Here is a 15,392-nt window from a genome sequence, read left to right on the forward strand (position 1 = left end):
CTACAGATAAAATGAATAAGAAGCAGCCCTTACGCCAAATCCATACGAAGAAGCTTGCCCTTCCATGGTGCTTCGTCCTTGTCATGGGTATTCCGAAAGCTTCCCATAATTCGGAAGCCTCGGTCGACGTAGTATCTGTCGTCAATCAGTAAAGTGTCTTGATCATAATGCCCGCTTACGAGAAGTATTTCGCGACATACTGTACCAATTGCCCATTACCCCCATCCCAGCAGTCGAGCCAAATTGTCTTCCAGCCTTTCTCAGCAGCATAATCCTTCACCTTTTGAAGAAGTGCAGCACCGGCGCCTCGGCGTTTGTCACCCACTCTGTGATCCGTCACGAGGTACTGTAGAAAGACAAAATTGCCCTTCTCCAACGCCGGTCCGACATGGTCCTTTAAGTCACCTGAAGCCTTCAAATAACTTACGAACTGTTCATCAAGAACTTCAACGAACCCGACCGACACGAAGGAATTTCCGTTTCCATCCGTACGTCGGGCCAGGCTGTCGTTTGCCGGCGGTCCTGAACTGCCATAATCGTCCTCAATCTCGGCAATGAAAACCCTTAAAGGCTCACCCGTTCTTGTCTTACGGTAACTGTCCGATTTCGCCACCGTATCATGCATACGTTGAATGTGTCCTTTCTTCTTCGAGAGGGGTTCTGTTCCCCATTGCTCAGAGTTCCCAGTAGCCGCCAGGTGAGGTAACGTTGAGTCGAATGCGTCTATTATAAACTGAGCATCGTTGAACAACGCATCAGCGTCCCGGATATAGAACTGCCTTGGCATGTTTCTGATTATGTATCTGTGTATATCAAGCTGAGAGACGGGAATCAGGGGAGCTTTTCGGAGTAGCACTTAATACCGAGGAATAGGCATAGCACTGTGAGACGTTAAGTTCGCGGCTTGAGGATATGTCAGCAGTATTCTTAAAAAAAAAAAAAAAAAAAAAAAAAACAGAAAGTACAAGTTGCGCTATAATGATAAGTAATAAGTCTGCCCCCACTTCTGATATACCCTGCCCGTCTCCTCGATATAATATTAATACCCTTATATGATAAAACAGTAATATTATATCTAAATAGGGTCTAATTTTAACGAGCTTTATAATATTCTTATTAAAAATTATAGGAAAAATATAGAATAGAGTATTAGTATAAAAGGCGCGATAATTAGTATGTAAATTGCAGGTATATTATAGTATATAGTTGCATTAAAGTTAAGGATAGATTATAAATGCATTAAGGCTATTAAAAAGAGATTTACCTAGATAGTAACTATATAAAATAAGTCTTAAAATAGTACTCCTAAGAAGCTTAATTATACCTAAAGATAATATATTATATATATTATTTACTGGGATCCTTTTATTAAGTAGGAGGATTTCTTATTATAATCCGGGGAATTAGTATGCCTTTTAATACTGAAAAATACTATATCTTTTTACTATTAGTATAAATAGAAAGCAATAGAGAGACCCTATATATTATTTAAATATACTTTTCTTAGATATTAATTTATAAGAAAGTAGTTACTAAGAGTTAAAGAATTAGTTACAGTATATCTATTTAAAGTTTATACTTAAGTTAGGCTAATTACTAGATTAGATAATTTATTTAGATAAATCTTCTATTAATAACTCCCCTTATAACCTTAACCTTAAGGCTTTCTAAATACTTTATAAGAAGTATAATCTAAACCTTATAAATCTATAGGTTTATATTAAATCAGTTATTTCTATAATATTTTAAGCAGGAATATAATTAATAGGATAAATGCTAATAATCTTAATAAAGTATAATTTATTATTAAAAAAGAATAGTTATAGTAATTAGAGTTATTAAATAGCCCTTTATAATAGCCTCTTTCCCTTATATAATAGCACTAGGATTTTTTAATAGGATAATGCTAGTATTTATATCTCTAAGGAAGTTAAAGAATTCCTATTAGATTATACTATTAAATAGATTAAATAGCCTTTAAATTCCCTTGATTTAAGCCTTATTAAGAACCTTTAGTATATCTTAAAAGTAGAATTAAAAAAGAGATTCCCTTATCTTAAGGATCTAAAGGATAACTATTATAACTGGGCCGAATTTGCATATTATATAAAGATTGCATAGGATAGAATACCCTAGACTATAATTTTAAAGCTAATAAATTCAATAGAGAAAAGATTATATATATATTATTGCGCCTACGGTTAATATATAAAATATTAATTCCCTGGTTTAGGAGAATTAAATAATATATTTATTATATTTATTAAACTTAATTTAATTAAGAATTATGTTATTGAAGTAATGTGATTAAAATGAAGGTCTTGGTGTTAAGGGAAGTGGGGGCAGACTTATTACTTATCATTATAGCAGGGGTTATTGTCCGTGAATATTCCATATCAGTTTCGAGAAGCATACAGGCGTACGGAGTCGATCATTATCCACCCTAGACTTTTGCGGATGCGGGAGTCTGGAGCCCTTTCCCCATAAACTTACCAGCATCGTATCATTGCCAACACTAATAGACCCTCGGTGCTACAGTTGATCTGGGGCTATTTTGGTTAGACCTGTGCTTCAAAGTTTGCTGCAGATAGTTGGGGTGCGTCAAGGCGCTATCAAGGCCACATAGGAAAGACAATTAACTCCAGCAAGAAAAGGAATCCCTATTATAATTGCTAGCTCGTGACACCTGGAAGCAAGCGCAGAACTCCTTCTGTCTCACTTGACTTGGTAAATGCACCAACACAAACCATCGTTTAATCGGGAGATATAGTTATGAGTCCCTATATTTTTACCTATTTGTACTCTGTTGGGACACGGCAAGGATGAAATGGCAAAGTTGGTCACCTTCCACAAGTTCTGGCTGCGTCGGTAACGCATTTACTGGCGCCTTCGGCCTAAGCAGCATGACTCAGTGGATGCTATCTACATGATAAGCTACGGTATCGCGATGCGACACCAGTGGAGTCAAAATATTGTGAGTTCTTTTAAGAATCGCAAATTATCATCGTAGTCCATGATCCAAGGAACTGGGATGATTGTCGTCACAACCTGAAACCAAAAAGCTCGTCAGTACACTGCCACAAAACTTCCCAGATGACATCTACTTCAAAGAAGAAGTGGCTACAGACAGGCACAATTGTAATTGTTGAAGTAACCATGACTATATAGGGAGTCTGGCGTAGAGGAATGGGCCATTCACTCATCTTCCCGAGCATTCTTGGCACTAATCATGCCCATTTCCGATACGGATGGGCCGACAACCAAAAAGATCAACTCAAAGACAAAGAAAGATACTTCAAACACAGCGTAGGAATGCGTGCTCTAGTGCTCAAGTTGGGTACCTATATTTTTCTAGCGCCCCCCTTCTTATGCGCATAGCACGGTAGGAGCCGTGATCAAATCCCTAGAAGAGGAAGAGAAAACATCTCAGTCCAAGCTCGCATCTCAAGAGCCCGGCAGCATGGCTTGAAAGCGTCTTAGTTGTGGGTTCTTGATTAATAGTAGGGTCGCGGTCCGCAAAGATACGGACAATTCTGGTCTGTAGGTCCACACCTGATGTTAGTGAACAATCGAGTCGCTGCAAGCGCAGTAAAATCTTTTTCAAGCTGGCGATCGGCGACAGCGTAACGCAAAAGAAAAGTAAGAAGAAAAAGAAGTCAATGCAGAAACATTTGGACTCCGGATGAACTTGAGAGGTGAAGTAGGGCAAACACTTGGTTGTTCGACGTGGCGCATCCAGGGTCGTTACCCCACGGAAACGAAACCAGTAGCAAAGATGACAATAGTTGATCCAATGGTTGCCAACAGCAGGGGCTACCATCCAAACCGAAAGAAAGAAATATTAAACTTGAGTCGCTTAGAACTTGTGTTGGGGTTTGGTTATGACTTGAATCTGTACTGTTTCAACGGACCAGCGTTATTTGGGAGGACCCGGGGAGTGGGCACCTTGATGGACGGACGGACCCTTTCGACTTGCGGATCAGTTTGAGGCACAGAAATAACATAAATATTCACCACTGCGCTGCAAACTGGTTGTGCCGTAATGAATTGTCTTTGTTCCGTAGTTTGAGTTCGAAATAGCGGCTGACGCGAGATCCCTCGCATTGCCCGTCATTGTCCAACATTGTGTTAGTAACCCGTCGACACCATCAACTATCTAGCTAGCTCAGTCGCTAGAGCCTGACATCACCGAGTCATCTGCTCAAGACGAATATCTCCAGATATCTTGTCCTTCTTCCCCCTTGTATCGCCGTACTTCATCACTCTTATCTCAATCGTTGTTTGCTCAACTTCAATCACCATGGCCGAAGAACCGATGCTCATGCGAATCCCCCCAGAGATCCGTATGCTGATATACGACTATCTTCTCGACAATGGCGGAACAAAGGACATTTCAATCCGTAACCAATCGAGGTCCGAGTATGATGCGTGCCGCTCGACAACGCAACGTTCAACATACAACATAATGGAGCGAAGTATCGTAAAGAGGTCGTACGAAACAACGTATTGCGCCGATCCCGAACCACACCGAGCAATGCACACAGTTATCATGCATATCAACCGCAAAATACGAGAGGAAGCGTCCCATTTCCTGTACACAAAACATGCCTTCCACTTTGGGGATGATCTTGAGGCAATGGTGCCTTTCTTCGCCGACAAGACGCCACGCACTAGAGACCTAGTTCGCGAGATCAGCCTTTACAAGTGCAGTCCGACAAATGCCATTGAGCCAGATTCTTATGACTGGTCTTCCGTCTGTCGCTCGTTACAGAGTTTGCAGAGCTTGGACAAGTTAACGCTCGTCATCGAAGGCGCTCGGCCACGAGAATCGTGGGACGGCCCGCAGAGCTTGACAGTATCTGACTTTCGGCTGTTGTATTCCACCCGTCACGAGAGTTTGCGGTGGGCTCGGGAACTGGCCTCAATCAGAACGGTCAAAGAGGTTGTGATTGTTGCAGATATTCACAATTTGCCGAGTCCCGAGTCGAATATGATGCTGGTCCTTGCCGCATTTTCATCCTCAATTGAAACATCATTAGTGGATTTCCTCCGCGATGATTTGGGTATTCCAGCCTGTGTTGGACAGCCACAGTATTGTGGTGTGGGAGTATTTGGCCGATCCAAGAAATGTCAACGGAACGGATGTCTGCCAAGTTAAGAAACCTGAATAAGGATTATGAGTCCTAAACGTATGAGAAGTATTAAGAGACAATGATGGATAGAATGCGAGGAGTTTGGGTGTTTCAGCCATGGCCTACAACTGAGATTAGTGAACTAAGAGATTGTCATGGCATTAAGCGGATCGATTAGTAGCCATGGAGGTGTGAGCAGCACGCCTTCGAATAGTAATTCATGAATGCCTAAGTGATAATTAGGTCCATTCTTACCATCTTTCTGTGAGATTCTCCTCTCTCCATGACTTAACTAGAGCCTAGGGAGCCAGCGCCCAGACCTCACGTGATCCGTCCGCTCCTTGGGGAAGGTCCATCCAGGGTGGCTGGGATGGACATTGCAGTCCCCTGCAGGCTACTAAGGTAGGTACCTATTAAAGCCTAAAAGATGGAAAGTGCAGGTACGGATACAGCACCCTCATCCACTGTCCCCGGGCAAGTAAGCTACCTACCTACCAATGGAACCTACATACAGTGCCTACGGTGTACTGATACAACAAGGGCCCACCCATTATCTCAGCCTCCCCCGTATCGTCATCGCACCCGTTCCCGTTCTGCGCCTTGAATGCGGCGCAACCTCACGACAACCCGGCACCTCCGTCCAACGTTCGATCTCGTTGCCATCGCCTCCACGACTGCTTCTATAGTTGTCGCATTCTTTTGAATTGCTAGGAGTTTGGCTTGTTCCGACCTGCTCCAAGCTACCCCGCTGTCATATTCGCCAACGTCAAGATGGCCACACCAGCCCCCCCCGAGGACCAAGCTCGTCTGCTTGAAGATGCCTTGGTTGCGGTGCGTCAGCAGACTTCGCTCATGCGCAAATGTCTCGACACACCGGGCAAACTAATGGATGCGCTTAAGTGCTGGTATGTTGATTGCTGCGCTGCGCAGCGCAATATGGTGGTTCAATCCCCTGAACGGTATCACTAACTCTCGACAGCTCGACCCTTGTTTCTGAGCTCCGTACCAGCAGCCTTGGTCCCAAGCAATACTACGAGCTGTACATGTCTGTTTTCGATGCCCTGCGATACTTGTCCGTTCACCTTCGCGAAAACCATCCTGTCAATCACCTAGCCGACCTCTACGAGCTTGTCCAGTATGCAGGCAACATCGTTCCGCGGTTATATCTCATGATTACCGTGGGAACCGCTTACATGGCCATTGAGGATGCGCCCGTCAAGGAGCTTATGAAAGACATGATGGACATGAGTCGAGGTGTTCAGCATCCTATCCGTGGACTTTTTCTCCGTTATTACCTTTCCGGCCAAGCGAGAGACTTCTTGCCGACAACTGAAAGCGATGGTCCCGAGGGCAACATCAGCGATTCCATCAACTTTGTGCTTACGAACTTTGTGGAAATGAACAAACTATGGGTTCGGCTGCAGCACCAAGGTCATTCAAGGGAGCGTGAACAGAGGATTCGAGAGCGAAAGGAGCTGCAGCTACTTGTTGGCAGCAACATCGTGCGCCTAAGCCAGCTCGTTGATCTTGAAACTTACAAGTCCAGCATTCTAGCGCCTCTACTAGAGCAGGTGGTTCAATGTAGGGACGTTCTTGCCCAAGAGTATCTCCTTGAGGTGATTACGCAAGTTTTCCCGGACGAATTCCACCTGCACACGTTGGACCAGTTCCTTGGAGCTGTCTCCCGGCTCAACCCTCACGTCAACGTAAAGGCTATTGTGATTGGCTTAATGGATCGATTATCCGAGTATGCTGAACGCGATGGACCGGAGGACAAATCCGAGGACAAGGCCCAGATGGAGGCTGATGCACTGGCAAAACTGCTGGAGAAAGTCAATCTCCTGAAGGAAACACCTGCAACCCCTCCTTCAGATTCCAAATCTCCTGATAATGGCAAGTTGAGCGACTCTGCTGAATCTTCCGAGTCTCCTGATGACACCAAGACTACCGAGAGCGATGATGAGACAGCAGCCAAGGCAGAGGAGCCTGCCAACGAAACTGCGGGCGAGAACAGCACCGATGACTCCAGCACACCCGCTGAGTCCATGCCTTCAGTTGCCGATACGGAAACAACTGCTGTCAACGGCCAAGGCTCAATCACAGAAAAGGTACAGCTCTATGAGGTGTTCTTTGCTCAGGTCAAGAACCTGGTTGAGGCACAGCATCTACCTGTGCCTGACATCATTGCTCTTCTGGTGTCACTTTGCAACCTTGCTCTAAACATCTATCCCGATAGACTGGACTATGTCGACCAGATTCTAGCGTACGCGACTACCAAGGTTCGAGAAAACATGAACAATGCCGATCTGCACTCGCCTCCCGCTCAGCAGAGCTTACTTGCTCTGTTGCAAGCACCCCTTAATCATTATGCTTCCACATTTACTGCTTTGTCTCTTCCCACCTACGTTCCTCTTTTCCAGTCGCAATCATACCCTACTCGCCGCGCCGTTGCTGGTGATGTTGTTCGCACTCTGCTCAAAAACCAAACCAAGATCTCGACTGCAGAACAGCTTGAGAACGTTTTGGAGGTGCTGAAAGTTCTCATTAAGGAAGGATCACAGGCACCTCAAGGCTACCCTGGTGTTAGCCAAAGGCGCCCCGTGGAGACAGACGAGACAATGGAGGAGCAGGGATGGCTCGCAAGAATCGTTCATTTGCTGCAGTCTGAGGATAATGACACCCAGTTCAAGCTGCTTCAAATGACGAGAAAGGCATACTCGGAAGGAAACGAGCGTATTCGCACGACTACACCCCCTCTTCTGACGGCATGTATGAAGCTGGCGAGAAAATTCAAGCAGCGAGAGCATTTCGACGACAACTGGGAGACACAAAGTAACGCCCTGTTCAAGTTCATGCACTCTGCACTCAGTACGCTATACACGCGTGTCAACAGCTCTGGGGCTGCCGAGATGGCACTGCGTCTCTTTGCATCCGCTGGACAAACCGCCGACCTGGTTGGCTTTGAAGAAGTTGCATATGAGTTCTTTGCGCAGGCCTTTACTGTGTACGAGGAGGCGGTAACGGATTCAAAAGCTCAATTTCAGGCAGTCTGCGTAATCGCCACTGCTCTCCACCAAACCCGTAATTTTGGCAAGGAGAACTACGACACACTTATTACCAAATGTGCACAGCATGGAAGCAAGTTGCTGCGCAAGCCCGATCAATGTCGCGCTGTCTACCTGGCTAGTCACCTGTGGTGGGCAACTCCCATCGTGTCCAATGGCGAATCTGAAGAGACAGAGGTATGTTGAATCTCCACATCGAAATGCTTGACTAACAAGAACAGCTTTACCGGGATGGCAAGCGAGTGCTCGAATGCCTTCAGCGAGCCCTTCGGGTGGCTGATTCTTGTATGGAGACGGCCACATCGATTGAGCTTTTCGTTGAGATCCTGGATCGTTACGTGTATTACTTTGATCAGCAGAACGAATCAGTGAGTTTTATTGATGGAGCTCGGAAAGCAATTGCTAACTCGTATAGGTCACAACCAAGTATCTTAATGGACTTATCGAACTCATTCATTCTAATCTGGCAGGCAACCAGCAGGACTCTGCTTCAGTTGAGAATAGTCGTCGGCACTTCAATCAGACACTGGAAAATATTCGTAGTCGACAGTACGAGGGTATTGTGCTGACACCAAACTGAGGTCTAGTTGGCGGCGCAAGGGAGTAAGAGAAGGCGATTGAGCAGCATGTCGATAGATAATGTTTGGCCTGCACGTATCAATGAAGGAGCAGGTAGTTGTATATATCTCTAAACTTTGCCCAAAGATTGATAACAGGCGTGGTGAAGCCATCTGTTAGGTTTGGCCTTTATGTGACAATCTCAGGTTGAGTTCAGGGGTTACGACTACCAAAGCCAATCAGTCACTCAAGTCTTGGTTAGGAGTTATTATAACGAGTGTGAATAGATAGGCCATCACTGTTTATCAGGAATTCAATTAATCATAGAATCATAAGTTGGTCAGAATACAGTCCGCACACAATTTTGTCATCGACAAAAACGGTGAAAAAGATGCCAGTCTACCTACAGGTACCCTGAATTATTCTATCTCCCCCACGGTACGCAGTGTGCGGATTATTTTGTGGCCCGTCCGTTTGATTGCGACTATATTGCTTGTCAAGATCCAGAAACCTAAGGTTCATCACCTCCCTCTCCCAGTTAGGCTGTCCCCTTATCCCAGCTTTTGTGGGGTAATCCTGGTGGCGTGCATGGGCAAATTCAGGAGATTGAAAGTGAGCTCCTTTGGATGCCTCTCAAAAAGGATGTGTCCAGTGTTAGAACATGTTCCATGTCAGAACTTGATCAAAGAAATCAGAATGATATTGAAAGGTCAAGCCAGACAGGATAACGGCCAATACAGAAAGTTCCATGCTCTCAACAAAAAATTCCATAGCGGCCAAGGCTTGATGCCAAGTATCGCCGAATCAAACTCAGCCACTTGAGACTCGACCGACGCCCTCAGTCTCAGGCTCATGCTCACCTACCTATGTTCAGGTCTGTACTTGCCGGCGGGTTATAGTGGGCTCCGGTCCCTTACGTGGACACTCCGTACGCCATCATCCCCCCGTCGCGATCGTTCATAGGTAATAAGCGTCTTGACTCTAATCATCTCAACCTATACGCTTCCATTTTTCTTTCCTTCCAATCAACTCCATCAACCTGCCGAGTCTGAGCTTTTGTTTGGCAATGCGCTTCTGGCGTCCGACTCTGTCTCTTGTCTTTCCTTCTTAACGTTCCTTTCGTACTATCTAGTCTAGGTACCCATCCATCTTAATTGCTTCGTATTGTATCGATCGATCGGCCCAGGTCACCCACTCCTTTATCTCGACCTTTCAGCGAAAGCGAATGTCACTTTTTATTTCGACTTGATCATAAATTCCCAAAAGCAACTCCAATCGGATTGAATATACGACAACCGAGGGCGCGGTTAGCGCTCATACATCTTCAACATGCCTTCCGAAAAGACTCCTTTCTACGATCCCATACCTCCTACTTACGACCAGGCCCTAGCCAGCGGTAGTCGTTACGATCCTGATGACTGGGCTCCAGCCCCGAGGTCTCCGACCAACGAGCGAAATGCAACTGAATCTGAATCCCAAGGTCTCCTGCAGCACTCGAGTGCTGCCAGCTCTTCACGCAGGCCCGACGGGTATCGGCCACCAACAGTAGAAACCGATGATGAGGATAGTTTGTGGGCTAGCGACAGCGACAGCGATGACGAGGCCGCGCAGGTCCGGCGTGAGATGCAGGAGATGGAGATCGAAGAACCCGACCGATCCACAGGCTCACAGTGGGGGAAGCGAATAGGCTCGTATCTAACTCTACCACGATGGAAATGGTCCTGGCGTCCAAGGTTACCACGATTACGCATACGTCTACCTCAACGAGCTGATGCGCCAGCGGCCGAAAATGCCGAGACTGCTACGGGTGAGAATGAGGAGACGCCAAGCCAAACAACGAGGAGGTGGAGTATACCCAAGTTCGACAAGACAGTCGTCATTCTGTTCTGCGTGCGCATTCTGGCGCTCACGATTATACTGGGTTTCTTCTATTTGCTCTTCGCTAGTGATATGTTTGGTGGTCTATCAGATCGTTTGGGAGGCGGTTTCCGCTTCAATCCCGAGGACCTCAGGGCTCACCTGCTACGAACCGTTGATCCTATGAGGATGCGCGCCTCCGTACAACACTTTTCAAACTACGCTCACATTGCCGGTACCGAAGGCGACTATGCGACTGCTCTGGATGTTCAAGCCATGTTTAGTCGAGCACTGCTGGACGAGGTGATGATGGACGAGTATCAAGTTTATATCAACTATCCCCGCAAGGATGGTCGTGCGGTGCAAATAATGGATGACAAGGATTTGAAAAAAGTCGTATGGACAGCCAAATTGGAGGAGGAAGAAGTTGGCGGCGAAACTGCAGGTCGGCAAACATACGCCTTTCACGGATACTCCAAGTCTGGCGATGTCAAAGGACCCCTCATTTATGCCAACTACGGTTCGCGAAAGGACTTCGAGCATCTTGCAAACAAGGGGGTCAATGTCACAGGCGCTATTGCGCTCGTCAGGAATGGCGGATCCCTGGATAACCAAGGTCTCAAGGTCAAGGCCGCGGAACTTGCAGGTTTTTCTGGATGCCTTATCTACTCCGACCCTGCAGATGACGGCTTCAAGAAGGGTGCTGTGGCGCCAGAAGGACTATACATGCCCGCAGACGGCGTTCAAAGAGATTCTGTAGCACTCACAAACTGGGGCATCGGAGATCCTTTGTCGCCTGGTTATGGTAGTAAGGGTGACCAAAGAATCACTCTTGACAAGGCAAACGGACTTGTTGGTATTCCCAGTCTTCCGCTGGCATGGAGAGATGCCAAGGTCCTACTACAACACCTCAAGGGTTATGGGGAGAAAGTACCAAACAAGTGGGAAGGTGGCGTTCCAGATGTCGACTGGTGGACCGGTGATGATAAGTCTCCGATCGTACGATTGAAGAACGAGCAGGATGAGGAGTCAATGCATACTATCTGGAACGTCTATGGCCGAATCAATGGCATGGAGCAAACATCCAAGTCTATCATCATCGGTAATCAGCGTGACTCTTGGGCTTTTGGTGCGACAGACCCGCATTCAGGCACTGCCGTCATGATCGAGATGGCCAGAATCTTCGGGGACCTTGTGCAGCGAGGCTGGAGACCCTTGAGGACTATCGAGTTCATGTCCTGGGACGCTTCCGCATACAACCTAATCGGTTCAACAGAGTATGTTGAGCATAACTCTGACGCGTTGCGCGACAACGCCTTTGCCTATATCAATCTTGATGCAGCCGTTGTGGGCAACGAATTGCATGCCTCTGGCTCGCCCGTGTTTAGAAAATCTCTTCTGCACGCTATGGGCCGAGTCATCGATCCCAGTACCAATTCTACCTTAAAGGAACTCTGGGACCAGAGTCATGCCGAGCTCAAACAGCCCGAAGGAAGGGGTAACCATATTCCGTTCCAAGATATCGCTGGGACTAGCTCCCTCGACCTGGCGTTCAAGGGAAGCCAAGTTCCTCATCATTCAAGCTACGACAAGATTGATTTGGTGGATAACTTTATTGACCCCGACTTCAAGTATCATGGCGCCATGGGACAGGTAATTGCTCTTCTCATTCTTGACATGGCAGATCGGCCCATTATGCCCTTTGACATGGGGTGGTATGCGCAAAGATTGGTTCAATGGGTGAAAGACCTCGAAAAATGGGCTATCAAGCACTTGGAGGGTCAACCCAAAGGTGAGACAGACGCTTTTAAAGAGCTCAAGGAAGCTGTACAGCTCATTCAGCATAACGTCGCCACATTCGAAAAGTGGGAGATGGACTGGGACCGCGATGTCTTGGGTAATGGAGGATGGGAAGCCACCGACATTGGCGCGTCTCGATTAGCATACAATAACAAGATGGCATACTTTGAGACGGCGATGCTGGATCTTGAAATCGGTGGTGGAGTAAGTCTCATCACCCCATTTGACAGCAGAAATCAAGCTGACCATTCATAGATCCCCAACCGCACACAATTCAAGAGCGTCGTCTTTGGGCCAGAAGCGTGGTCCAACGACGGAGCTATCTTTCCTTCAATCCGAGACAGCATAGAAGAGGAGGATTGGAAGACCGCTAAGCCCATCGTTGCCAAGACAGCAGCACTCTTGCGCAAAGCAGCATCAATTCTAGAGATGCAGCAATAAAGTACCTGTATGATTTCAACTGGGCAAAAGCTCTTCATTTATTTCCTTTTTTCCCCTTCCTATTTCTCGATTGCGCAATCTGAGTCTTAGCGAGCCCGCCCTTGTTCTTCTTTTCTCTACAGGATATACATAGTTGTCTGGCTTCTGGTTTGTGAGCTGCGTGGCAACACTTAACGCAAAAAGTGTACAGGAGGCATTGCACGGAGTTTGGTTGCGTGGATCCTGCTTGCTATATTGTTTTCTTGGGTAGGACTTGTTGAAGCACCTGGTCGGGATAGAGTGAAGGTTTATCTGGCGACTATACGGGATTCTTCTTTGTTATAGTTATCATAATGAAGGAATGCGAGTCACATATGTGCCCTGATATGTCCCATCATAGAAAACTCATAAAGCGGATACTCTTATCGTAGTAAGCCTGTGTCTTAGAACCTTGTCTCTTCGTGATTATATCCTTTCATCACTCAAGCCTTCTGCGCCTCGTAGTCTTGCACAGAAACTAGCTTTCCAACAACAGTGTACTTCTCCAAAAATCTCTCCTCCCAGCCCTGCAGCGCATCCATCTGCTCCGCATCCAATCCCTCGAGCTTATCGAGCGGAGCATCCAGATCCTTGGTCAGCATATCTTCATCGAAGCTGCCGCACGCAAGACCTCGGCTCGCATCCCTGCCAGCAAAGTTGCTGTACGGGCCACCAGGACCATAGAAGTTACGGCCAGGTGAGACATCGAAAATACGCCCGCGAACAGCGAGATAGACAGGGCGGCCCTCCTCACCATTGAAGGGGAGGAGTGTGTGAGGAGTGTATGTTCGGAACACGGTTGATGGGGTGTCGCGGGGGAGCGAGGGTGGTGGCGAGGAGCGCATGAGGGCGTGTGTTGTGTAGAGGACGGCGCAGATTAGGACGAAATTGAGAGGAGTGAAGAATGATGCGCTGAGAGAATTAGTGAGTATATCTAGAGACGGATTGATGAACAGCGTACGTTTCTTGGCTGGCTTGGTGAGCCAAGTGACTGTCGACGTGATCCATGGTTTTGACAGATAGTATGTCTAGAGAGAGGTTGCAAAGAAGTTCGGTATCTGGTACAGAAGCTACAATGACGAGTTACTTCTGTGATGGTAATTTAAAGGTGTTGGTTGGTTGGGGATTGTCGAAAGCGAGGCCCTGTAAGAAAGTGTTCGATTGATGGATTCCGAGCTTCCGGTGGTTCTTTGAGCTTCCTCCCCCACTTTATGTTCCGAGCCGTCTCAGCTTCGTGTTGTCTCGGGAGTTAGGGAGTAGCCGCTCAGGTTTCCGTTTAAACCTTGTATAATTTGTTACTGCTTGCCAGCTACTATGTATAGTATGTACTATACTATCCTTACCTATGCTTCAACGGAGGTAAACTTGACGCTTTACTTGCTTTTGTCCTTGTTGATATAACAAGAGAATACATGGTTAGAGCTATGTTGATTGCCTAGTAGGTACCTAATACTGAAGAACGGCAGTTGGCAGCTCTAATAACATTACGTTCCAAACATGGGTAAATGACAGGCACCCTCGGAGCTTAAGGCCTAGGTCGTTTAGAGACAACGACGTTTTTTCGGGTTTCACAAACCTTTATTCAGAAAGACTGGGCATACAAGGTTGATCATGAGAGATGTACTTACTAGATCTCTGTCTGAAGCTTGGGGGTTATTGCCGTGTCTTGTATTAATATTTCCAACCCCTCGATCTTTGGATAGTGACAATCCCTTACCTCTGCGCTCTGTACTCGGGACAGAAAGAACATCGACCTTGTGTAAGTGAACTCTAACTAGTGGGAACCCTTAACGCATCTCCTGGGGCAGCTAATGGCATGCCACGTTACTGACAGCACAGCATGAGGCAGCCTATCCGTAACGTTTAACCCGCCATTCTTCATGACCGACTTTGCCTCACCTATGGTCGACGAAAACGAAAAGAAATAAACAAGCAGCAAAAATGTAAAAGGAAATGGAGGCTGAGGGATTTGAACCCCCGGCCTTTCGCAAGCATTTGAAACAATGCAAAGCGAACGTGATACCCCTACACCAAGCCCCCGTTTTCTTGACTTTTGAGGTGCAAAAGATAGTTGATAATTCCCGCGCTGAACATATACGCAGTTATCCCAAAGAGGATGCAACCACGCCAGATAATCCGTCAATAGATTTACTCGGTTTAAAGCCTCACTGGTATCTTTATGTTGCATCATATCGAGTGATCCGATCCCTATCTGGCACAGCTGAATATCAAGTTCCAGATGAAGATAAATAGACGTCCACGGTTTAACACAAAAGACGTCTTTGTTTACAGAACAACCTCAAAGTTCGCAGTTACTACAGAGCACTCGATCGAAGTCTATGCTGATGGGTCCTGATTTGGAGCAATCAACTCAGGTTTTTCATATTGTAATGTGCAATGGGAGGCACATTTTGGCCGTTATTTACCATCATTGTGCAAGTCAAGGCGGCAGCACCTATGTACCTACCTACGGCTGGTTGATGGGTAACAAGTTAGTAGGTTTCTTTGAAGATTAATTTGG

At 46.5% G+C, this 15,392-nt stretch overlaps 5 protein-coding genes across 5 annotated transcripts; 3 read left to right on the forward strand and 2 right to left on the reverse strand.

The window, feature by feature from the left end:
• Positions 1 to 29: 29 nt before the first annotated feature.
• On the reverse strand, positions 30 to 787 carry FSST1_005644 (uncharacterized protein; the record flags this gene model as incomplete). Its single annotated transcript, XM_083231941.1, has 2 exons — positions 30 to 135; positions 201 to 787. 2 exons carry the CDS (start codon positions 785 to 787, stop codon positions 30 to 32), a joined length of 693 nt encoding a protein of 230 aa, XP_083089074.1.
• A 3,513-nt stretch (positions 788 to 4,300) lies between these two features.
• On the forward strand, positions 4,301 to 5,158 carry FSST1_005645 (uncharacterized protein; the record flags this gene model as incomplete). The annotated part of the gene is made up of 1 exon (XM_083231942.1): positions 4,301 to 5,158. The coding sequence occupies one exon, from the start codon at positions 4,301 to 4,303 to the stop codon at positions 5,156 to 5,158; it is 858 nt and encodes a 285-aa protein (XP_083089075.1).
• Positions 5,159 to 5,903: 745 nt separating this feature from the next.
• On the forward strand, positions 5,904 to 8,777 carry FSST1_005646 (retromer subunit VPS35; the record flags this gene model as incomplete). Its single annotated transcript, XM_083231943.1, has 4 exons — positions 5,904 to 6,037; positions 6,112 to 8,374; positions 8,419 to 8,565; positions 8,613 to 8,777. The coding sequence occupies 4 exons, from the start codon at positions 5,904 to 5,906 to the stop codon at positions 8,775 to 8,777; spliced, it is 2,709 nt and encodes a 902-aa protein (XP_083089076.1).
• Positions 8,778 to 10,084: 1,307 nt separating this feature from the next.
• FSST1_005647 (M28 family metallopeptidase) lies at positions 10,085 to 12,853 on the forward strand (the record flags this gene model as incomplete). The annotated part of the gene is made up of 2 exons (XM_083231944.1): positions 10,085 to 12,616; positions 12,668 to 12,853. The coding sequence occupies 2 exons, from the start codon at positions 10,085 to 10,087 to the stop codon at positions 12,851 to 12,853; spliced, it is 2,718 nt and encodes a 905-aa protein (XP_083089077.1).
• A 461-nt stretch (positions 12,854 to 13,314) lies between these two features.
• Positions 13,315 to 13,879, reverse strand: FSST1_005648 (cytochrome b5-like heme/steroid binding domain-containing protein; the record flags this gene model as incomplete). Its single annotated transcript, XM_083231945.1, has 2 exons — positions 13,315 to 13,783; positions 13,833 to 13,879. 2 exons carry the CDS (start codon positions 13,877 to 13,879, stop codon positions 13,315 to 13,317), a joined length of 516 nt encoding a protein of 171 aa, XP_083089078.1.
• Between the last annotated feature and the right edge of the window lie 1,513 nt (positions 13,880 to 15,392).

This window comes from Fusarium sambucinum, chromosome I, assembly GCF_050947815.1.
Source record: "Fusarium sambucinum isolate potato_lamoka chromosome I, whole genome shotgun sequence".
NCBI lineage: Eukaryota > Fungi > Ascomycota > Sordariomycetes > Hypocreales > Nectriaceae > Fusarium > Fusarium sambucinum.